This window comes from Sinohyriopsis cumingii, chromosome 1, assembly GCF_028554795.1.
Source record: "Sinohyriopsis cumingii isolate HCF-2022 chromosome 1, ASM2855479v2, whole genome shotgun sequence".
Lineage (NCBI taxonomy): Eukaryota > Metazoa > Mollusca > Bivalvia > Unionida > Unionidae > Sinohyriopsis > Sinohyriopsis cumingii.
In genome coordinates this window covers 98,773,453-98,799,431 of record NC_142961.1, presented here as the reverse complement: position 1 = coordinate 98,799,431, position 25,979 = coordinate 98,773,453, and the positions used below count along the sequence as shown (strand labels likewise).

The following is a 25,979-nucleotide window of genomic DNA, read 5'->3' as shown; positions in this document are numbered from 1 at the left end:
TTTACCTGAACAGGGAGATCAGAATGTAACAGAAAAGGAATAAACAACTAAAGTAGTATCATTCTTTATGCACTTATTGTGAAAGGCAATATTTGCACATAATACATAAGGTAAATAAATAGAACACAGTTGTCGGTCACTGATAAGGTTATTCACACTGTTCATTATCACTTAGTGTTACTTACCAATGCATGTAATTAAAAGAGAATTATGCAATTAATTCAAGCAACAGATGCTAGATTCACAGAGACAAGAGCAAGTGAGTAGACAGAAGGTGAGTAAATATATAGAAACACATCTTAACATTTCATACCAATAAATTGAACTCATTTTAAATGTCTAAGAATGATCTTTGATATTGAAAGAAAAACGGCAAAGTATATATCACGTTGATGACAAAGCTATGCAAGACATTGACACGTTTACATTATGTTACATTATAATTAAAACAATTTTCATGGCAATCATATTTTGGCTTAAAAGTATTTTTTAGTTCTAAATTTGCATCATCTGTAGAAGATGAAGATGGAAACCGACTGGTCACCAGGCAGTATATGTTACATAATAGATGGGCTTATTAATTTAGGTGTAAAATGAAAAAAACAGTCGATCAAATTTGTGCTCTACTGAATAGGAAGTGCTCTCTGCAACTAGTGAAAACTGAGTGACAACTGTGTGACCACTGTGTGACGATTGTGTGACAGTACATAACGCTCTACTCAAAGTATACAGGAAATTTTTGTATTTGTCCTTGTAACTGTACATGGCGAGAAATTGTATTCAGTAGAGTATTTCAAATATCTGGAAAGTGTCAACAGTAACAAAAGTCAATTACACGTTATATAATATCTTTATTTTACCATTGGGTTTGGATATACATTGGCATCGCTGTTCGCTTTCTTGTTTTTGCTTCTTCTGTGTTGAAGACAGAGAAATAAAAATATGACCAGGGTCAAAATCAGCAAAATAAAGATCCCTACTCCGATCAATAACCCAATCGTTACGCCTTCGTCCGTGCCCTTGGATACTGTTGGGGAGAAAAGAAACATTTATGGGGTTTTATTGTATGGACTCAAATATTTTTCAAACATGATAAATCATCGTCATAGTCGCTGTAATCGTCACTTTTGGCTGAAAGATATATGTAACCATAATCTTGTTGTAGAAAAGCAGCGTCATTCAGGAGGATGGTACTTTCAAAAAGTGTATAGAAAAGCATCTTTCAGTATATGGTACATTCAAAAAGGCTGCAACGTTTACGAAAATTTCTAAACGTGTGCACAGTATACACTAACCGAAAAATATGCCGTTCAACACAGCCGATTCAAAACCCAACCTTGACAACGCGGATTCCGTACCTCGCTAAGGTTAAAATTGTTTCCTATACCGTGCGTATTTTACCTCTTATTATAGCAGAATTAGTCCTGTTACATATCTCTGTTTAATATATCTGATAATACGGGTGAAACAAACTTTGGAATGTGGTAATACTGTTTAGTACCAAGACATACATGATGAAAACAATCGATGATGCAACTGGATTTAATGTTTTTCTGCGATCTACGACCACCTGAAAATTTTACTGGCTTACAAACTTGAAATGGTGTTTGCTTAAACAAACGTTTCTCTTCAAACGTTCTGCTAAAGAGCATGTTTTCAAAGGTAAATTAAGTTGTTTTACCATATAAATTGCAAGGTCACTAAGTCAACCTGGTATGTAATCTTATGTAATGTAGGGTACAATCAGTTTTTGTACACTGAGGCTTATTTTTTCCTTCTTTCAGTGTGAAAATCAACTATGCTTTAAGGAAAGAATTAGCAGCAAAAATCTTACCAAAACAATCTCATCAGAGTTGTTTAAGTGTAATTTAACTGGAACTGGAACGGATAGTTCCCGCGTCAATGACAGCTACAACTACGGCGTGTGTTCGTTTACATATTTACCGATTTTGTAAGTGCTGACAGGCACTAAATTAAAGTAAGCTGTTTACACGCGTAAACGTTACAGCCATATTCACAGACCCAGTATAACAAAAAGCAACGACCAACGTTTTGTCGGAAAGACCTATTAAGGATATCAGGATTTTGTTTTGAAGAATTTTCCATCATTCCCAGAACCATTTATTACGATAGAAGAGTAAAATGAAAACGTACATTGACTTTATTACGCTATTGAGTCCCCGCAATGCTATGCCATCTGTAATGAGGACAAAGAAGTATTATCATTTAAAATAAGACTCAGATGTCAGCCAACGTATTAATTTGCATCACCTAATGCAGGTGGATTCTTAAGTAGGTACACAGGTAGGTGTGTGAGTGGCTGGTTGATGTTATCTAGATAGACAGACACGTAAGTGGTGGGTGGGTGGAGAGGTAGGTCAGTTCGTAGATAAGTGAGCGGATATATTGTTAAATGGGTTTGAAGGTAGTTAGGTGTACGAGAAATTTACCCTGGCTAACACCATTCATGTTTTCATCAGAAACAGTCAGGTGCAGAGTGATCTGATACGTTGAGTTAGAGCTGGAGAATTCGTCAGCACCCCTTCTTCGTCGTCCATTAGAACTGCAATACTGAGGTTTGATATATATATATATATATATATATATATATATATATATATATATATATATATATATATATATATATATATATATATATATATATATATATATATATATCTGTGTGTGTGTGTGTGTGTACACAGAGACAGAGAGAGAAAATACAGTAAGAGGATGGAGAAACTGTATAAATAAAATATTTTCGTGATAAACTTGTACATTTCCTAAGGATTTGTTCATTCATTAATTTTCACACAATCCAAACGAAAATGTTAGTAGTGATTAACTGAGAGTTTGAGACTGCGTTTACTGGTCTGGGTCGGAGCCTTCTCCCCCTGTGACTTCACCTTTTTGCACACGCGATAGCAGCGTGTACGATTGTCCGACAGGTGCAACATGGGCTGCGTAGATTGAGTCCCACTGCAGTACTGATCAACGTTTGGAATTCACTGAACAGCAGCACATGGTTTGCACATGTAGTGGTTGACGGATTAAACTGAAATAGTTTTTGTATGCCTAAAATTCTCATATCATATACCGTTCAACGACACAGAGACGGAACAAATTCAAATGCTTATGCCTTGGAAAATATAAAATATAAAATTTCTAATACAGCATGTCAGTACGGATACTGTAAATCACACTCGCTCGCACTACGTGTCGGCACAGTCGCTCTCGCCCGGGTTTCGGGTTCAAGGTGAAAATTGTTCTTGTTGAAAACTTTACTATGCCGCGCACGTCCGCGGCAAGCTGAACTTCTTCAACCAACAACGGAGTTAAACTTTCACGTGGGTTGTTTCACAGCGGTACCTTTGTAATCTTGACTCGGGCAGACATTGAGGCCATGAAGAACAAAAGCGATAAAGGTTTTGAAACGATGCTCAAAAGAATTGATGATTACACCTGAGAAGATTCATGATGCACATAAGTTCATGCTAAGGTTTTCCCTGTGCAAGCCTTTCAACGGGACGAGTTTATATTTCAGCGTCAGCGTGTTTTCTACGGCGAGCAGTAATAAATGTAAAAGACTACGGCAAAAGGTGTTTCAATGAGCGACTTTACCTGCGTTGCATTCCTCGATCATTCAGCTTAAAAAACGTTTGGGTGAAATTGAGTTTGAGAGCATATAATTCCCAGTACAACTTACAGGCATCGGCAAGCTTGAGCGATTCAACACTGACATCTCTGTCAATGTGTTCTCTTGAAAGAGCGGTCTTCGGTTTATTGGACTCTCCATACAAACACAAAATAAAGATTCATGCAGGAGATTTAGCGTTGATCTGATGTTGCCGAGCATCATGGTTAGTCCAGAGACGTGGCAACATTACGTACAGATAAAAGGATTTATGTTAGTGGTTTACCAGTACAGCAAGTGCCATAGGAGAAAGTTTCCATGTTGACGCTAAATGTATGCATTCAACACCACCATCTTATTGGCGAACATGAGTTTTACTGCCGGCGATTCAGAAAAAAAAAACGTAGGGCTCGATCTTGCCGGAAGCTGACAAAACCGTTTTGAAATTACCGCATCACAACGGAAGACGAAAGTTCAATATGTGATTTCCGCGGACTTTGAATGCTAAAACGTTCCCGTGATAACTAAAGGTTTCAAGGACACACACACAAACACACACACACACCGCTGTTCAATCAAATATTATACACATTATTGAACAAGTCCCATGAAGGTTTCACTACACTGTAGTGAGATGCGGTGAAGTAACTGAGCCGAGAATGATATACCACGACCAGGGTTCAATTGAAGCATTATCAAATTGCTTGAGTTTAAAGCGAAATGCATTCGAGAAAAGCTCTCCTCACCCTAATTCTGGCCGATAACGACATTTGCGAATTTTTCGCGGAGACTTATTACTAGGTCTGCTTAGAAATTATTCAGCTAAACCTGTGCAAATGTGAGAGATCACTGCCACATCAATGGCGCATCCAGAGGATCCACGTACAGTGCATACAATCTACAGCTGAAAATATACCATAACCAAACAAGAATTCAAGTTGTGCTTCATTGTCAAGATCACCTCGAAGATTCAAGTCAATGTGATCTGTTGTGCCATCAATAGTAGTTACAGAGCTTCCGGATCTAACAAGTCATATCACTGTTACATGTTTGTGTTCTTCCCAAATATCCGTCGCTTCCCGGGGGAGTGGGTATCTGCTGTCGATTACTCCGGCGGCGCCCGTGTATTTTACCTTCGTTTTTTCCCCGTAGACCAATAGGGGACATGTCCTGCGCGCAGAAAGTGATATTTAACACAATGACGATAATACGCGTACGTGTGAGACCCATGCGTGTTGCCAACACGAGAAACTCCGTTTACGAGACATATTGCGGAAATGACATCTTTGATGTTGTCTATGGATTGTTGCAGGTGCGCGTAAGGTCTCGCGGCTCTAATCTAGCGCTTCACCATTTACTACACAAGTTAAAAGATGAGTTGTTGATAGTATCAAAAGCGCTACTGCGGACTAGTTAATAAAATCTTGGATAACGGGCGTTTAAAACGATCTGAGATCGACTACAACGATTAGTGACTCGGCAACTAAAGGCGATGGTGATTCAACTAGAAGTAAAACTATACTGATTCGATGATTGCAAATCTGACAATTGGGAGTGGATTACGGTTACGTAAATGCATTAGAAGTAACCAATATTTTATAAATGATTCCTGGATACGAAGCTGTATCCGATACCGCGTTTGATATGGGCGCGCCATGTTGCGAGGTTAAAGCAAGCGTGATTTTCAGTATTATTTGTACCCAGCTAGTGAACCTAATCAATCTGGACGAATAGAATTACAAGCGCAGGATATGTCCTGATATTTTTCTACCGTGTGAGACCTTTTTGGAACTTGGTGGAAAACCTGTACAAGCTGATGATAACAATTACGCCGCCTATGCCAAGGTTGAATTTGTAAAACAAAAAAAATTAAATAAAAACGGTATCATGTTGCTGTTCAGCAGCGCACGTTATCTCAACGATTATCGGACCCGCCTTTTTCACAGCGACGACTACGCGAGATTCGGATTCTGAGCTATGATGTTTGTCAGGCAAACAGCCGACCATGGTAATCATATTAAGCATGTTACAAAGGTAAAAGACTCAGAAGGAGATGAACCAACTTCGTGATTACTAGCATCAATCCGAATTTGAACCTTTCATTTGCACAGCATCGATAACAACTTCATGGAGCCACGTTGATGTTATCGTGTTTGTTTCCCCTCAGTTATATGTTCCGGTTTTGTAGGTGTCTGGAAGGCCATTTTTGGAACCAACCACACGTACATGTTTATTCCGAAAGGAAACTAAAGACAACGATGCGATTTGGAGTGATTATGAGCTTCTGCTGAAAATGTTGAATTATCAAAATTATTGTGGTGGATGTTTGTGATAACTTCTTCGCTAATAACAGAGATCTTGTTTGTTATCGTTTCTATGGTCACGAGGCACGTCAACGCAGTCATTCCTCATGGTCACAGGAGACTTAATAGATCGAAGTTTTCATGGCATATAACTAACCAACAAAGTGTCAGAGCATCCAAACATGTGTTCGTGGCGTTTCAAACTAGGGATATGGTAAATGGCTGACATACCACTAGTACGATATTTGAAACGTTAGTACTGTCTGAAGTTTCTTTGCGGTAATAAAAAATCATCTGAAACCCTCCGACGATTTTTGCTTGACTTCAAAAACTGTCATGTGGCAGTTACATATCACAAACTGTAGTCATAGATGAGTCGGGATCAAAACATGGATCAGTAGATTCCACAGCATAACTCTACTACGTTGTACCCGATTTATTACTTTACTCTCGATCATCATGACCTGTACAAGAAGTTTGTAGTTGGCATGAAATTGAAAGTGTGTGCAACTCAGCGTCACGTACCTTTTAACAAATATATTGTTGTAATTCTCTTGAACAATACTTGATTGTCGTAAGTCTCGTGTGGCCGACTGAAAGTTATCGACACGACTGTGGAATATTAAAATTGAACAGCACCATATAAAATAAAAATTGTTATATCACGAAGTTAATGGTTGTTCTTAATGAAAACCAACTTGCGAAAATATAGAGGTCAATATGAAATGAGTATGGGATCACAATGACACTTTCTCCGACAAAGTTAACTGGAAAAGTCACCGTGTGACTAACCCAAACGCATTTTGATCAGTTAAAGGCGGCCAATAAAAATATCAGCTCGGTAACATTAATGTTGTCCATGTATGAGGTGACGCAAATGCAAAAGAGCGGAATATAGCCTTTTCTCGCGAGGATTCCAGCGCTGTTTGCTGACGCTTTTGCAGCTACAAAAGTGTCCACGTCCGGATTGGCTCTTTGAAACGTGGATGGAGGCGGATCATCTAGAGACCGCATAGCGTCTATAAAAAAAAAACGGAAGTCTTCGACCACCCAAGATGGCTCAGAGAGGAAACACAATAGGGGATTATGGACTCTAGATTGTCATTTAGAAACTACGCTTGAAAGTTTACAGTGTCTAATGACATTTACACACTCACATAAACTCATCGCGGCGGCAATGTGGGTTTTACCAGGTTTGCCACCAAACGGATTTGTATGAGTTGAGAAACCGGGCCATCGTCGGTCTGGATCCAGACGAGATTATGGCTGTAAAAGCCCATTGTGGACATTAACGACATTGTTGTTTTTTAACGCCGTCTGTCGTCGTTGCAAAACAATAAACACTGGAAGGGATCAATGAAATCGGAGAATCCACGACTCTGATGTGTCGGTGGAGTTTTTCGTTAGCACACGCAATTGAACGTCAAAATGGCCGCTGACGTAATGAGCCGAGATTACCATGAACGAAAATCTAATCCGAAACATGCAAGAACCCAACTACGATGTCGATGCTGCGAATAACACTACTTGAATGTAATGGCTGCAGAGTTACTATTAGCAACCAGTACCCTATAACCAGTACGAGTATTAAATTCACGATACGTATTCAGTCGAATATTAATTAATTAGTGAATGGGAGGGAAACAATGATGACATAGCAAATGGCCGACTTGTTTTCACTACTATGATGTGATATTGTTAAGCTCAAATATTGAGTCTTATAGGTAATCGTACTTGATTATCTTAGCCGTATCTAAAAGCAGGTGGGGTACAATGACAATACTGATAAATGATCACCAGCATAATAGACTATTTTTTATGCGTACCATCACAGACGACAATGCTCAAGAAAGTTAGTTTCATATATACAGCATCGTTATCATTAGTCTCCATCGATGAAATCCATTTGAAAGGAATCAATGCCTATCCAAAACGGTACCTAACCATCTTTGGTGTTTGTGCTTAGAGTTATCATTTACTATAAGTTATGGACCCTGAACAGCTTTGCGTTGCTGGGAAATTTACCAATGGGGTGTTGGATCAGCTGGAAGATCATGCCAACATTAATAATGATTTATGCCGCTTGTCGACGAATATCTGCATGACAACATTTTTAACAAATCCTCGTATACGCTGAAATATAAACTAAGCGAGGAACAGATAGAAATCAACCGTTGTGACCACCCTGATCTACCAGTACCAACTCGAGGCCAGCTTGGAATCATCGCAAGAGCACGCGCAAATGCTTGGTCAGTGACCACGTCGATGTCAAGCGTGAAACATTCAGAGACTACCTCTACAACGATGGAGTGAAATTCACTTTAAAAAATCCACCGCAATAAAATTCTCCGTCAATTATACAAAACTATCAATATTAATTCGACAAGCCAAAGAATAACTGTAACTTACATTTACCAAAGACATGCTTGGTTCGTGAACAGTCCTTGGACAAGGACGATCGTTGAAAGTACAAAAAAAGGTGATATCGGTGTATTTCTAGGTAAACCTGGAAGCATGCAACTAATTGCAGGGCAGTTGTAACAGGAAGGGAAGAATATTGGTTGGAACTGCGTGTGCGTACTGCATCCGGTCGCGATGCATATGGACAAGATTTGCATGCTGAGCAATTATTTTTCGCGATAACTTGATTATTTTTAAAAATAATTGTGATAAACCCTCAAAATTACCGACGCGAATAAAAAATCGAAGCGAAACTACTGCTGCGAGATGAAATCGCCAAGAAAATAACTTTTCCTTGCAAAGTACAAACGAGTATGTGCGACTAGCTGCGGCAACCACCGTTTGCATTGGCGTGGCGGGAATTGCGACTTTCATAGGCACGCCAATCGGATTTCTTCTAGAGGCTATATAGATAGTAACGATTTACGTGGGCGGTGCTAGAAAAACAAGTTCATTGCGGATACATCAATGAGCACATGTCTATTCGGAAATTTTCGCGGCCGCCCAAACCGGTCTCACTTCAATTAGCGAATTATAATGGTTAGTCACCGAAGATGAAACTATTTCCATGGTGGATTTTGAGACGATATTTGCGGAAATGTATAACTTGTGAAGCCTTTGCGCACAGATATGAAACATGTGCGCTAGCGCATTGAAAAATAAAAACCAAAACCAGAACAGTGATTTGATTTAAATGCAGTAAAAATCGAGCAAACGGTTAAAATCCTCAGTGATCGCTATGGCTTCCGGAGAAAAACGTTGTAGCCACAAATCGTGATAGCTTCCGTAAAATAATTGGGGTTTAATAATCAATGAGGCTCTCGCAGAGCATTATACAAGGCGCTCAAGGGCCTTGAGCCCGCCAGACCCGTGTTTGTACGCGCAGGACAACAGTATGCGCTGCACTCACGTGTGCAAAAAGGGTAAAGTCATGGCTCGGACCTGAATGTTTATCATATGGACAGCGTTCTTTTGCATACCAGGGCCCAGCAACGTGGAATGAATTGCCCACTGAACTTAGACACAAAAACACAGTGATCACATTCAAGAGGGCTCTCAAAACTCACTTATTTCGACTGCAAAAACAAACTTACCTTAAATATTCTCAGCATGTTTTTTAATGCTTTCTAATTTCATGTTGTTTGTTTTAGTAATTATATCATTATATGTTTTTTATCTTATAGGTGTTGTCTAATGTTATAAAGCGCTTAGAACTTCTAAAGATTAGGCGCTATACAAAGTCCTCATTATTGTTATTATTATTATATTATTATTATTATTATTATTATTATTATTATCTGCGGTCTTAAATTCACAGTTTACTACTACTTCCAGGAAATGACAGTTGTACACGCTTATTAAGTCAGGCCCAATTAAAAAAATACTACAATGGACCATGAACTACAGGGCTTTTTTTCTCCGGTGAATTATATTTGCTTTGTGAATTGCTATGTAGGTGCCATTCACAGTTATATTAAAGAAAGACAGCCATCAATTGGATTCGCGACCTTGAACTTAATCCCAGACACAACTGAAACAAAGGTTTTCTCCGCAAAGCTCATGTTCCACTAAGCCCTCGGCAGGAGGCCATATCTTTATGACATCCTTGATAATAATGATGGAGATAGCATATAATACTTATGCATATCTCTTGTTTTAAAAATATGCTCCATGGCCAATCATATGACATTGCTTGGTGGTACCTATCATTACGATAACTGTTAATTCGAACGACTAATTCATTTCTGATAAGAGCCCAATTTACTGAGATAAAAACGTTTGCTTGAGAAAGAGATGCTAGCCTTGCGTAAACTATTTGGATGCTAACTGGTCATTGATCTATTCCATTTCCTCATGAAACATTGATTTATATTTCCTCGACATGTTCCACGTGATAGCTGGTAATCGATTGTAAAAACAAGAAGTCTATAAATGTCATGAGTATTTATATCAAAGAAAATCAAGGGCCTTAATGCAAATATGATCTAGGTATGTCTGGTATGTGTCTAGTATTGGTCCAGTATGTATCAAGTTATGTATACAATGTGTCTAGTTATTTTATTTTGTTTACCATCAAATAAAAATATGAAATATTAAATAAGGTAGACAGCGTATAAGTGTGCAAGACGATACAAAGTACGTTTCACGTATTTCCTGAATAAATGTGACTTTGAGTAAAACAAAACTGAAATGTAGGAGAGGTAGCTCAATCTTGATATCCACCGCTAAAGCAATTTGAGAAGAGCTTACTTAGGCCAACCCATGGGAAATCTATAATAAATATAGAAACTAAAGAAATAAAAACAAACAGTAATTCTTACATTTAGACATTTGCTATCTGCGTTCCTTATGCCGTCACAGAAGCCCAGGTCGCACTGGAAATAAAGGTAACTGTTATCCGGTGGTCGGTACATGCTGATGATCAGGTGTCCAGAGTGTGAAATAAACTTATTGCCGTTGGTCAGAGTAGAGGTAAAGCCAGAACTTGGAGTAAAGTCTATGCCTGGAATCGCACATCTGAAACGTCATAATACACGTCATGTCAGTTCTTTCATTTTATATTTTCAATTGAACATTAAGGTTTCGCCAAAATGTACTTCCTTCTTCGGTGATTGTCAAAACCAAAACCCTGCTCTAAGTCGAATATAAAACTAGTGATAATTACAGATGATATATATGAAATTTGTTGAATTATACAAAAACTGTAACTCGCTCAAATTCCTTGTGTCATATAATGTTGATTGCGCTACTTCAATTCTTGCTTTTTTCTTGTTTTTTTTCTCTTTTTCCGGAGGGTGGATAGATTAATGTGTAGTGAACGTAAGTGTATCTTAACTTTGGCGACTACACAAGTTTAAAATTAATTTGAGAGAAAACATACCAATCTACCGCAACTTACCCTCTTGAATCTATTATATATTTCGTCACGTCGCTCCGGTCGGGAAAATTAATAAACTTGCTCACTTTGCAGTTGTACATGTAGCAACCCCAAAAATCAACAGGCTCTGTAAAAAGAAGGTAATTTTTAAATTTTGGAAATAAAATATAAGAAATTTGCATCATGCCTGCTTTTATTGACCTCGATTAAATACGTTTAGGACAATTAACTATACGTTTCGGTACATCGTTTTACATTTGGGCGGCTTTGGACCAAGATAAACTATATCAATGGGCAAAAATCCATGGAATTTGTATAATCTTTACAACTAACCATTCTGATGTGATAATTCATAAACAGTTTATACAAGGTTTACAAGGTTTTCTGCAAATCCGCTCATCATGCAACCTGCTTCTGGTGCAGGTGTAAAGAAAAATTCATTTAAAATATTGCATACACACTGTGGCGACCATTTTTATTTTGCGTCAAAATAATTTCCTCTCTCTCTCTCTCTCTCTCCACACACATACCACCCGATAATTATTTGTCACTAATTTTGTCGCATTAGCATTCACCTTGAGCAGAACGGGGATTAAAGAACATGAAATCCAGGATGATTATAAATTTACATAAGACGGAAGATAAACATGTGTTGTTGATATTGAACAGTTGTTTGGAACTAATTTTAACTTAAATGCCGCAAGACTAAAATGTGCCTTGCAATTAAATTTCTAAAACCTACCTTAGACAGAAATGCAGCTTACAGTTACATTTTCAAAACCTACCTTAGCCAAAAATGTAGCTTACAGTTAAATTTCCGAAACCTACCTTAGACAGAAATGTAACTTACAGTTAAATTTCCCTAAACCTACCTAGACAGACATGTAACTTACAGTTAAATTTCCGAAACCTACCTTAGACAGAAATGTAACTTACAGTTAAATTTCCCTAAACCTACCTTAGACAGAAATGTAACTTAGAGTTAAATTTCCAACACCTACCTTAAACATAAATCTAACTTACAGTTAAATTTCCAACACTTACCTTAGAAAGAAATGTAACTTACAGTTAAACTTCTTAAACCTACTTTAGACAGAAATGTACATTACTGCTAAACTTCCCCTGTCTCTCTGACACTCAGCTTCTTGTGCAAAATGACTATAGAAAATCTTACAACACAAGAAAGACATCTAAACATTACCAAGAAACGTACCATTTTGTGGACATCACATTAAAATAGATCAATTATGCGCTGACTAATTACATTTCCATTACATATTTATGTAAAAAATGCGATGCACATTAGAAACATTTCTTTACATAAATCTTTTCTCAGATTTCGTAAGAAAACATTGTGTGTGTGTGTGTGTGTGTGTGTGTGTGTGTGACCGCTCCGTTGGCCTAAGTGGTTAAAGCGTCCGCATCGGATGCGGGACGTGGCTGTTTCAAACCCCGAGCGAGTCATATCAAAGAATGTTTAAAATGGTACTAGCAGCTTCCTCGTTTGGCGCTCAGCAATGAGATGTTAGTGTTAGGACTGGTTGGTCTGGTGTCAGGATAATGAGCCTGCTTGGGACATCATGCTACATGTCTGCGGCATGATGTCCCATTGCTAGACATCACTTGAAACTGCCACACTGCAGCAATCGTAGCTATATGACTAAGATTGTTAAAGCTTAGTTTAAAAATTTAAATATCACACACAAATACACACACACACACACACACACATGCGCGCGCGCACCGAAATTCATTGAACGTTCGATTGCTGATAATTGATAATTTCTAAATAATTTTGAAGCAATGCCATGAGAGCTTGACATAACTTAAGTCAATAGTCCAATCCCTAACCCCACCCTCACCTTCACCATCCATCCATCTGTATTTTTATGAATTTGTGAAAATATTTTACTTTTATAAGTTATGTTTACTTTTATATGCTGTCATCGAACAGCCATTGTATTATATTGATATTGTATATGGTATGATGGAAGACCGTTGTGTTATATTGCTATTTTATATGGTATAATAGATGAACGGTTGTGTTATATTAATATTACAGTTAGACTATAGAATTTCGTGATTCATGCTTGCTTTGATAAAGAAAGAAAATGTATCAAACGGTGAGTCGTTTTGTATTTAAACCATTTTAGTAGGTAATTTTTACTCTTCACATCAAACGCATGCAATTCAAATGACCAATTTACATAATGTTTTATGCATTCAGCGAACTTGGTCAACTTTCTTCTATATATGCATATTTTCAAGCGAACAGCATAGTACCCACTCCCACCAGCTTGGAGGTTTGGTGGAGCTATGTAAGCTCGTTTCAGTGGGCAAACAGAGCCCTGGCCGCCAACGATTTCCTGCAATTTAATGCCATTTGGTGGCTTTTCTTGGCTTCTAAATTCTTTCATTCACACATGACAATCAAGTACCATTTTATGCATGTCTATCATTTCCACATAAGGCCATTTCCACATAAAAGGCCATTTCCACATAAGGCCCATTCATTTCACCTCAAGCATCTTACTCTTAAGCATGTACAGAAACCGTAAATTTTAACAAAATCGATTTATTTATGACTTTGTTTATAAAAATATATATTCCCAACCCCTTTCCCATGAATCTAACTACTAGTAGATGTCTAAACGATTCGAAGATAGACGTTTATACTTGTGCCCAGGCGATAGTATTGATCGATGTCTAGATCCCTCTCACTCGCTATGGTGCAAATGAGGATCAGCGGGGTGTTGGAGGGCGCTGATGGATAGGTTAGCAATTTGTTCGTGAATTATACGCTGGCAGCATAAATGAGTTTGTAAATTCTTGTTATATGGGTGAGATCTTATCTGCTGTTTTGCCTCTCCCCTCACCTCTAGCACTCGGGGCAACGACCCCTTCTGCACCCCATCCCCTTCCCCCGTTAATAGGTTATTGACAATGACGTGAACGATACCCCTGGCGACTAGAAATTTACAAACCTGTATAAGTGTCATCAAGATTCATGTTGACTCGTAGAAACACTCGATCTCCAACCATAACTTTGGTGACGGACTGTTCGGAAGACACCAAAATTGCCTCCATCGTTAGAGTCTGGCGGGACGATTGAATCACCTTGTCAAGGTTGTCATAGCTGGACCAAAAAAAGAACGCTTAAATCAATATTAATCATCTCTGTATTGTTTCTGATCAGTCTGTAATTGCACATGTAGTCGAAAAGTTGCTTGGTTTTCAGTTGAGAGAGAGAGAGAATTTTATTTATGTGCAGCAGACTGTGCTTCGCAAGGAATATGCAGAGAAACAAATAAAATGATGGGATGCACACCATAGTGATTTGTACATATTTTTCACTCTGCCCGCCAGTCACTTGTTTCATGATCACAAATCGTATAGCTTGCAATGTTTTCAGAGCCATGCATGTTGTTCTCTCCTCTTGATTTAAAGTTTAGGGGCGGATTACAATTTTTGTCTTTGCTGTTGACGCTTCAAACAGGTTTCTATTTTCAAATTTTATGAAAATGTTTAAAACTGAGAACTATTTCAGTGAATCGATGCTTCTTCCAGAAGTGGTCCAAGCAGCTTTAATAAATAACTTTATTGATACATATCAGAAAACATTATCAGGGGTTTCTCTTTCCAGGAAATGGTCCTCCACATTTGCAATTCCTTGAAATCTTTGCATATTGGCAAATCATTTGATTAGTTCTAGACAGTAGATATCTGTAATACAATGATCTTGCTGTATTAAGGCATAGATTATAAAAAATGTTTTTAAATATTTGACCAAATGCACACTCCTTTGAACAAATTCGTTGGAAACAAGATCACAGCAAAAACTAATTGTAACGTGAATTACTTTTCCCAAGACGTTTGCATTTCAAATATTTGACGTACCTCACAGTGATTACAGTGGACAGGTAGGTGTCTATGGCACTGTTGTATGAACAGGAGAATATGAAATATCTGTCATCTACGTCATTCTTTCCGAGTTTTTCGTGCGATCGGAACATAGCACGAACTGTTTGCGTGTTAGGCTGAAAAACAAGGATCACGTCTGCACCAGATGATCAACAACGTATCCGACTATTGGAGAATCCTGGTAAAATAATCATGACCTATGGGATCTTTGAAAAATGTAACATGCAATTTTTTTTTTATTTTTGTTTTTGTTGTTGTTCAATTTTTGTTTGTTTGTTTTGTTAGTTTTGTTTTTATACATTCAAACACGATGAATCGCACACATCTGTTTAAGATCCAACTGAAAGTGTATAATATATTCAATCTCGTTCACTCGAATAACGCATCTCTCGAACAAATGTGTTAGGTAGTTTAGGTGTTCGAGTTACCTTAATTCTACTGTATATAATTTGTTTCTTTTGCAACAGCATCATTTTAAATTAAAACTATTACTTATTTCTACATAGAACTTTCACCTATATATAATTTATCAGGGATTATGATCTTACACATACCTGCATAGGGTACGTACGTATATCTCGGTGCACAGAGTAGAACAACAATGCTCAGTATGGTATAAATTAGTGAACACCGGATTTAATTTCCAAAACAAATGATTTTCTTTAAGGGGAATGCCTAGAATATTTACAATAAAAAGTATATATACTGTTACACGCACACGGGTATTTACTTGACCGAGCGGTTGTCAAACCCTGGCGCGATTCTCGCTAGAAGTCATAAGTTTCCCCGACTTTCCAAAGACTTCCATACAACCTCAGTTGTAAATCAGAAAGCCCGACGTGTCCATTCTATACCTAAATTTTCCTATAATTAATGCAAGACCACAGATAAACCAAACTGTCAACTATCCATCAACCGTACATCTGCGTGTTTTGGCTTCATTATGTTTCCGTACCACCAACCGTTCACGCCTTAGAACATATACGAGTACTCCCTAACAATGGGAACTATTTTAACTCCGCCACCTTAGGCCAGTCAATGTATGCTTTCCAGGCACATTTCGCCGATATAACTGCACCATATTCGCCCGCATGGCGACATAAACGGTCTCTGCCAAGTCCCTTTTTATTTATGCCCTTGTGTAATTTACCGGTTTAATACCGTAAGTGCTGTCCTTGCAGTCACGCTACCAATGTATACCACTAGATTTTAATATGTACTATTTTACGACAAGGACAGTCATTCGGTTTTGGTCGGAATTCACTACTAGTGAACCAGGACATCACGGAAACACACTAACACTTCACTCCGTGACGTTTGCTCCTATTGATTAGCTCATTAGTTCGGGCCAGGAATATTTCCATGGCGCCAAATTCCAATAATCAAACAAGTAATCACACAAATCTAAGAATTGCTTAAAACGGGGCACTACAACCACGTGCACATACTCTAAATTTACTACAATACTGTATTGCCTCCCTTTGGCCGGCGAATATCTGAAAATTGTACACCAATATTCAATATTTAAAAATGGTTTAAAATCCAGGACGGTGGGTGCTGGATGACATAAACGCACTTTCTTATCACTAGACTTTCTGACTTAAGGATTTGGTGAGGAAACTGTTTCCTCATTTACCAGCTTTATGGTTAGGATGGAGGGTGCTTTAGTTCAAGGGCATACCAGATATTCAAAGCCGCAAGAGTCCGGTAGAGTTGATGGTGCAGGACTTAGAGATAACGTCTTGGTCACCGTGATTTCAAGGTCAGTATAAATGACTGACGTACAGGTGGTGAGTTTGGCCCTTGTTCCAAAATTCACAGGGTAGTAGTCTTCGACAATGTCGCCGTTTTTTGCAATTGAGGCCCGAACCATCAGACTTTGCGTCTCCGAATTCTTGTAGCAATGCATATAGGCTGACAATAAAAAAAATGGTTGATTTTTTCCATACATTTCCTCAAATATACTAAATAATATTATAAAATAACAAAACATCAGTGTCCAGTACTTTATGTGACCAGAAAATGAATTTGTGCCGAAGTACGTTTTCTGGTACTCTAAAAACAGAATCTCGAAGACTATATGAACTTAATTGAAAACTTTAGGTATGCATATGTTATTGATTCTTTATTTTACTATTTTTCGGAACACATTTTTAATACCAGAATTTATTATAATTTATATTTACGAATGTATATGTAATGCACTAAATTAGAATAGCAAGAAAGGATAAAATTAAAAATAAAGCAGTAAAGAATGACAAATCTAGCTCAACATTCACCCATTGCAAATACTGGAACGATATGTAAGTGGGCATCATTTATACTAACCTTGTTTTGTATTTGCACTCTCTCCATCCTTCATGACAAGGGTCATCTGAGAAAAATAAAATCGTGAATGAATGAATATATATATATATATATATATATATATATATATATATATATATATATATATATATATATATATATATATATATATATATGTGTGTGTGTGTGTGTGTGTGTGTGTGTGTGTATTTATCTTTTTCTTTATTTCTATGTAGTATTTATTGCATTGTATGTGTCAGGTTTGACATCAGATTATTAGATTCATCAACTCATGTACATTCACTTATTAATTTAGTAATTCATAAATGTAAAATACAAGAGAATCAGTATGTAGATTTCGCGTATTTTTTAAATATCTTGCATTTAGTATATATATATATATATATATATATATATATATATATATATATATATATATATATATATATATATATATATATATATATATTGTTTAAATTAACATCTTATTTATTCATATCTTAAATATTCTTAACTTACCAGGAAAACAGGTAGTGACATTCCGTACCAGCGGGCCATTCTGACACGAGGAACTGAGAAAAATCAAATATAGTTGATATTAAATAAAGGATTTTTGCATGAGAACTCACTTAAAATTAAGCTAATAAACTTGTTGAATGATTTCTATATTTTGTATAGCATTGGCAGTTTGATATGATCTCAACTGCAAGATTATATATATTGATGGCAAACGCCGATTGTCTACAATAAAACGCAAACTTTGCACCATTAAACGACTGTAGAGTCCATTATAGATGCCGTAGTCTCGTTCGCTTAAAATAACGAGCAAAGCAAACATTAAAGAACCCATTTTGCCTTATCAGATATGTACGTTTTTCGCTGGAAATCAAAAGAACAACAAACACTAAAGAGTCAATATGCCCTATCATGAGCTATCGGATCTATGTTCAAGCTATTGGCATGATATCATAAGCAGAAAAAAACATTATAAAATCACGATGCCTGAGTATGAGCAATTAGATCTAGGTCTATGCTGAATGAACTATCAGATAAGTGTCTACGCTGTTCGTATTTTCACAATGTTATAAATACGAACATAAGATACGATGTTTATCTTGATTTTTTTCCCCTTCATTGAAAGCATCGCAAACAAAATACGGGTTCGGATCATATATCAGTAAGCCAAGACAAGAAAATGACAAGTTTTCCTGGTTGTAGTTTTAAAAATTAGGAAGAAAAACCAGATAATACCCGCAATTTAGATAGTCAAAGAATAGACAAGGACGTATATCAAACGTAAAGTATATCTTAGAGAATAATAATAATTCACCTTGACTTGCACTGGTCGGTGTTTGTGGTTTAAAAAAAATAAAATATTTTCAATGTTTTTGCTTTAACAATTTTTGGTCGTATCGCTACGATGTCTGCTGTGTGGCAGTTTAAAGTGATGTCTATCAATGAGGCATCATTCCACATTCATGCAGCATCATGTCTTACCCAGTAACATTATATTGACATCAGGCAGATCAGTCCTAACATTAACCTCTTAACAATGAGCACCAAGCGAGGCAGCTAATAGTAATATTTTTATAAGTCTTTGGTTTGACTTGGTCGGAGTTCAATCCCTCGACCTCCCGCATCCGCGGCAGACGCTCTAATCACCTAGGCCACCGGAGTGGTCTGCTTATGATATCATGCCAATACTTGGTCGGAGTTCGAACCCTAGACCTCCCGCATCCGCGGCAGACGCTCTAACCACCTAGGCCACCGGAGTGGTCTGCATTGGTCAGCTTATTTGCTGAAAATATTAAAATATTTATACATCAAAACCTTCTACTTCCAACAGAAAGTCGATACAATGCATGCACATCGTAGGTCGTATGGCCGACTTGAATAGCCGTACAACGTTTTCACATCCCAAAGTAAAACTATAAATATGATTAAAATGCGAAGTTAATAAAGTAAACTTCTTTGAGCAATATGATTGTTCCCGATATTCATTTGTAACTTAAACACATGTATCTTATAATTATATATTGTATTCTTTCATGAAGCAACGATCTGAACATTAGAAAATGCTACCCCTTATCGGTTAGCCATTCTGAATAATATTCAAGGATAATCTGTAGAAGAAAATCTCAGGCAAGCATTTCTACCCGTATCACCCTCCTCAACATTATTGTAATGAAAAGACCCGACCACTTTAGATTAGCTGGCGAGGGGCCTGCATAAACACAAATAATGGAGTACAGTTCTAGAAAATATCTTTTACAAAAGGGGTTGCTATGTAAAGATTTGTGCAAGCCAACAGCATAGATGGACACAACAATTGTTCTCGTTGTTGTCATGGATTTAACGCAATTTCAGCACACGATAAGCTTATTCATATCAGCCATTGATGGAGGAAGTATCCGGCAGTGCCCTTGGAAGAACAACCCACACAGGGGAAGCTACTGGCAAACTTTCTCACGTTCCCACTTTGGTCGAGCCCGAGACTCGAACCCACACGGACAGCGGTGAGATGTCAGTGATATGTTAACGCGATCGCCTTATTCCACTCTGCCACCCGGGACCCCACGCACAACAGTCCATGTGAAACTAGATCTGACGCTATGTAAACCATCCCAACGGTGACAATTCGAATACCAGATAATTTTAATTCCCTTTTTGAGAAAATAATAAGTACAATTTTAGAGACTACAGTGAACACACATATACAGAGAGACAAAATTTTAGAGATTACTGTGGACACACACACACAGATATATATATATATATATATATATATATATATATATATATATATATATATATATATATATATATATATATATATATATATATATATATATATATACCTTGCAGTCGACATCTACTGGTACAACTTCTAAAGACGTTTAAGTATTATAACACACATACCTCTGTTTTGTTTTACAGTTCTTTTTCGAGATTCGAATGTACTTGCTTCTTCCAGTCAATAAACGACGACTATTTGACATAAACCACGCTTGGCAACTTCCCAATAAACATACTTTAACTCCCTTCGTGAACCTAGTGAAATGCCAGTCATGTGGATCGAAGTCAACCTCATCAACGGAGCCACCGACCGTGCAATACATGTCAATGCATACTGAATACCTATCTCTATCTCTCTTTATTATTAGTAGCATTCTTATTCATACTGGCCAATTTACCTGTCGTTAAATCTGTTTGGAAATAAACAGGTCTCTAGTATGTAGGTATTTCAAAAATACTTACCCGAACGAACTAGATTCAATCGCGTTCTTGTACAAAATAAATAATTCTCGGAATATAAAAGAGATTTATAGCTGTGCGAAAATTCAGTAATGCTTTGTCATGTCTATTTCAATGTTAACATCAATACCACACCAAGTCATCAATACTACACCAAAGTATCCTCTCTATTTCAATGTCAACATTAATACTATACCAAGTTATCACGTCTATTTCAGTGTTAACATCAACACTATACCATGTTATCACGTCTATTTCAATGTTGACATCAATACTGCACCAAGTTATCACGTCTATTTCAGTGTTAACATTAATACTTCACAAAGTTATCATATATATTTCAGTGTTAACATCAATACTATACCAAGTTATCATATCTATTTCAGCGTTAACATCACTACTTTACCAAGTCATTGTGTCTATTTCATTGTTGACATCAATACTGCACCAAGTTAACTGAATACAAAAACAGTAATCCTTTTATCACATGCTTAAAGATGTGAGTTGGTGGGGGACATAACCAACCTTTAACGAGAAGCATTTTTTTATATATAAACAAACATTCGTTTATCTATATTACATGTGTCTATCAATCTGACTTTCCATTTTCCATTTGCCTCCGTCTAAGTACTGTTGACATGGTGTTTGTCCAGTGGCATCTCGAGGAGGCAGGGGTACCAACTGGCGCCAGACGAAGATGTGCCATCGGGAGCTTTTTGTATTTTCTTTCTTTTAGATTTATTTATTTATTTTTCCTGAAATTTTTATAGTATTTCACCTTCACCTTCGTGTGATGGAGTCAATTCTTCACAAAACGTTTGATTGTGAGCGGTGGGAGGTTGGCCATTGACATAAACATATATTCTCTGTATTAGGTACGCCACTTCAAAACATTGTCCCCGTGCGCCTTGGTAGGGAAGCCACAGCAGAACATTGCCCCCCTCCCCACCGCGCCTCGAACCCTAGCGAACACCATTGTGCCTGCACTCCTTATCTGTGCATCAAATTTTTCCAGATGGTCATCCACCCACCTTCCAGTCTACGTGTGTCTTCGATGACGGCCTCTTCTTAATATCATCACAAAGCTATGAATAGGGTGAGAAGAATCTTTAGGTATGAGAGTGAGACAGAGAGACATTATATTCCTGTTTTTGTTAGTGTTATTCCTACAATATAATCACAATAATTGCATTCACTCTCATATTCATGTATGCATAAATATGAATGTTACGTGAGTGCTCATTCCAGTTGAAATCCACACGTCCATTTGATGAACGTGTCGATGCTGATTTTTGTGCACCCATTTTTGTTCCCAGTTCTCAATTATAATGTATGTGTTTGTCTTTACGGGTCAGTTCCTTTTCATATATACTTTATGCAAATAGATTACATTTATGTACATAATCGTTTCCTCCACGTTGATGAATTTAGCCATTCGAATCTAAGCTCATTGTGACAAACACTAACTTCATTAATGATGCTTTCATCCAGAACACAGAAGTAAGAGAAACACCCAAATTTATAGTTACTAAAAAGAAAGGGGGGGGGGGGTCCTTCATGGAAAATGTTTAAGAAGTAATATACATATGCTAGGTATTTTTCCTGTCCATCTATCTTTCTTAGCTTGCTTTTTCTCGGCTTGGTAGTACTATATACAGCCTAAACAACACTGTTGTGTCAATAATAAGTCATATCTTATTCAAAGGTTTGATCATCTTTGAAACATTTAAAAAATATAACATCGCAAATCCACATGTTTTTCACATTTTACTTAATTTGGAACATAACAATGTTTAATTATGCTATATCCAAACCCCTACCCACGAACTTTGACACAAATCTGTTACAGATGTCTTCCTGCTATGAGTAAATTGGTAGAGAATTGATGACGTAAGCCTAGGGTTATGTGCTTTTTTTAAAAAATCCAAGATATTTTTGTATTTAATATTTTTTGAGAATTGCTTAATCTTTTTTTCCCAGCAAACGATGCTAAATGTCATATATTTAATTACTATTACAATGCGTGACTGCTAAAACACGAAATAATTCATGTACATTGCAGCGCTCACTAATAATTTTTTGTGTACAACAAATCCCAGAGCATCCGGATGTAGGTTTACGCCTTTGAAGACCAGATAATGATGCATTTATAAACTTTATTTTTTAATCATAAACTCTGAATCCTCTCAATATACATTTTCTTCATAAGACTGTGAAGAAAATGGCGTTTTGTGTATTTTTATCCCAAAGTGTCGATAACTTTAATTTTAGTAAATAAATTAAGGGAAAGAAAGAAATACCTATCTGATTGTGACACACAGATAATAATAATAATAATCATAATAATAACAATAATAATAATGAGGACTTTGTATAGAGCCTAATCTTTAGAAGCTCTAAACGCTTTACAACATTAGACAACACCTATAACATAAAAAACATATATAATGATATGATTACAAAAAACAAACACCATGAAATTAGAAAACACAAAAAAAATGCTGAAAATATTTAACGCAGGAAACAGTATTAAGTCTTTAAGTTTGTTCTTGTAGTCGAAATAAGTGAGTTTTAAGAGCACTCTTGAATAGGATCACTGTGTCTTTGTGTCTAAGTTAAGTGGGCAATTCATTCCACGTTGCTGGGCCCTAGTATGCAAAAGGACGCTGTCCATATGACTTCGTTTTCGTAGTGGGAATAATGAGTATACGATTGTCAGAAGAGGAGCGAAAGTAGCTTGCTGGTGTGTACACATGGGTGAAGTCGGATAGGTATGTTGGACTGGAGTCCGTCAGTGAAACATAGCACAGAGAACAAATTTTGTGTTTGATTCTGGATCGAATGGATAGCCAGTTTAGGGTACAGAGCAGCGGGAAGGTGTGCTCTGATCTTGGTACTCTAAGAATGATCCGAGCAGATGTGTTTTGAACTTTTTGAAGTTTCTGAGTAGATATTGAGATGAACCAGACAGAACTGAGTTACAATAGTCCAGTTTTGAAAGTACTAATGAACGCACAAGTGTTTTAGTGGCATCATCTGAAAGATATTTGCGAATGGAGCTGATGCGTCTCAGCTCAAGATATGCAACCTTGCATATGTTCATGACATGTTGGTGCAATGTGAGACTACTGTCCAGAGTACCACCTAGATTTCGTACTGACTGTGTGAATTTAATGTTGGTGTTGCTGATATTCATTGTTTGAGGTAAAGAATGTGAATGAGAAAGTCTTTGTGTTGTGATCAGAATAACATCAGTTTTATAATCATTCATCTGCAGCTTGTTACATGTCATCCATGATTTCACATCAGAAATGCACCTCTCTACACCTTGGATGGTGGCATCAACTTCAGTTGGGTGGCTAGATTTGTATATTTGGGTGTCATCAGCGTACAATTGGTGAGACACTGGATGATGATCTATGACACTTATGAGCGGCTGAGTGTATATAATGAAGAGAACAGGTCCAAGAACACCACAACATAGATCAACTGGGCTGGAGTATATTCCATTTGCAAACACAACTTGTGTCCTGTTAACCAAGTAGGACCTCGACCACAATATGGCTGTATCATGAATGCCAAATACATGCTGGAGACGGTGAAGTAATCATGGTATATTGTGTCAAATGCTGCAGACAAATCAAGGAGGTTGATGACTGTAATCTTTCCGCTATCCAAAGCAGAGAGAATGTCATTAAATACTTTTAGAAGAGTAGTTTCAGTACTGTGGCAAGGGCGATATGTAGATTGTACATTGCTAAAAAAACTGTTTGAATTTAGATGAGATACAAGCTGGGATAGAACAACCTATTCTAAGATTTTTGATATGAATGGGAGATTAGAAACTGGGGGTAGTTCTTTAAATCCATATGGTCTAGTGTTGGTTTCTTCAGCAGAGGCTTTACAATGGCAATTTTGAAAAATGATGGGAATTCCCCGGATGAGAGAGAGGTATTAATAACATCTGTTAGTGAAGGCAATACTGTATCTAAGCACTCAAGCAGCAGTGATGTTGGAATTGGATCAAGTTCACATGACTTTGGTGCACTCTTCATCAGGATTGTACGTGCGAAATCCATAAAGACAGGTTCAAATAGTGCCAATGGTTGCCGTTGAAATTCAGTATCCCAACTGTATCGTGACGACGAGTCAATTGAAATTGTAGTGTTAAGCTTATCTCTAATGGATTGTACTTTGTCACGGAAGAAATTTGCAAACATGTCCGGAAGGTCGACTGGAGAGAAGGTGGTTGGAAGTGGTGTACATTTGATCCTTGACATTTGCTTGTTAGTGATCTCGAAGAGCTCTTTGCAGCTGGAACTGTCAATGATCTTAAGTAGTGTAGTGGGCTGGTTTCGCTGCATGGACTATATTTGTGACATTCTTCTTAGTGGCTTCATAGATTTGCTTATGAATAGTGAGTCTGGTGGAAAGCCAAAGCCTTTCAGCTTTACGGAGTTTTCTTTTAGCAGTGCGAAGCTGGTCACTAATACTGCTATACCATGGAAAACACTTTTGAATTCATACTCTGCACTTGGTAGCTGGGGCATCTTTGTCGAGCAATGAACGCAGGCAGGTATCGAGTTGTATTGCTGTAGGAGGTAAGCAAGTTGTTAGGTTTGCTTGGATGTCATGCATTAGTTTGGTTCTATTTGTAATATGGAGGTTTGGCAACTTGAACTGACTTTAAATAATAATGCAAGAATGCATAATTTTATTGTAACCATGGACCAAACGCTACATTGAAAAAAAATGCACGTTATTGTTAGAGGATGAGCATTATCATTAAACTGATATCAAATAATAACAAAACTTTGAAAATCCATCATTTTCAAATAGAAATAGTAAAAATTACCTCGTTTTTTGCTATTTGCCTTACATGTAATTTTAAATCATTTTTAATGTCAAACCCCACCTTTTTACTAAGATTCTGGAAGTATAACATAATAAATGACATGGCATAATATTGCGACTGTTTCAACGTAAAGTTTTATTCGTAAGAATAAGATATATATATATATATATATATATATATATATATATATATATATATATATATATATATATATATATATATATATATACATACATACATATATATATATATATATATATATATATATATATATATATATATATATATATATATATATATATATAAAGATATATATATATATATATATATATATATATATATATATATATATATATATATATATAT

At 36.8% G+C, this 25,979-nt stretch overlaps 1 protein-coding gene across 1 annotated transcript; it reads right to left on the bottom strand.

The window, feature by feature from the left end:
• Positions 1 to 52: 52 nt before the first annotated feature.
• LOC149807419 (uncharacterized) lies at positions 53 to 20,399 on the bottom strand. Its single transcript, XM_089938538.1, has 10 exons — positions 20,362 to 20,399; positions 18,023 to 18,075; positions 17,525 to 17,570; positions 16,878 to 17,110; positions 15,173 to 15,312; positions 14,260 to 14,411; positions 11,297 to 11,402; positions 10,719 to 10,914; positions 2,451 to 2,571; positions 53 to 1,027 (listed from the first exon to the last, which is right to left on the bottom strand). Exons 2-10 carry the CDS (start codon positions 18,059 to 18,061, stop codon positions 852 to 854), a joined length of 1,209 nt encoding a protein of 402 aa, XP_089794664.1. The 5' UTR covers positions 18,062 to 18,075; positions 20,362 to 20,399; the 3' UTR covers positions 53 to 851.
• Between the last annotated feature and the right edge of the window lie 5,580 nt (positions 20,400 to 25,979).

Coding starts and splice junctions, on each gene's coding strand:
- LOC149807419 (XM_089938538.1), bottom strand. CDS start 18,061: ATGGCCCGCTGGTACGGAATGTCACTACCTGTTTTCCTG. Junction 17,571..18,022: donor TGTCACTACCTGTTTTCCTG/GTAAGTTAAGAA, acceptor TATTTTTCTCAG/ATGACCCTTGTCATGAAGGA. Junction 17,111..17,524: donor GAGTGCAAATACAAAACAAG/GTTAGTATAAAT, acceptor TTTTATTGTCAG/CCTATATGCATTGCTACAAG.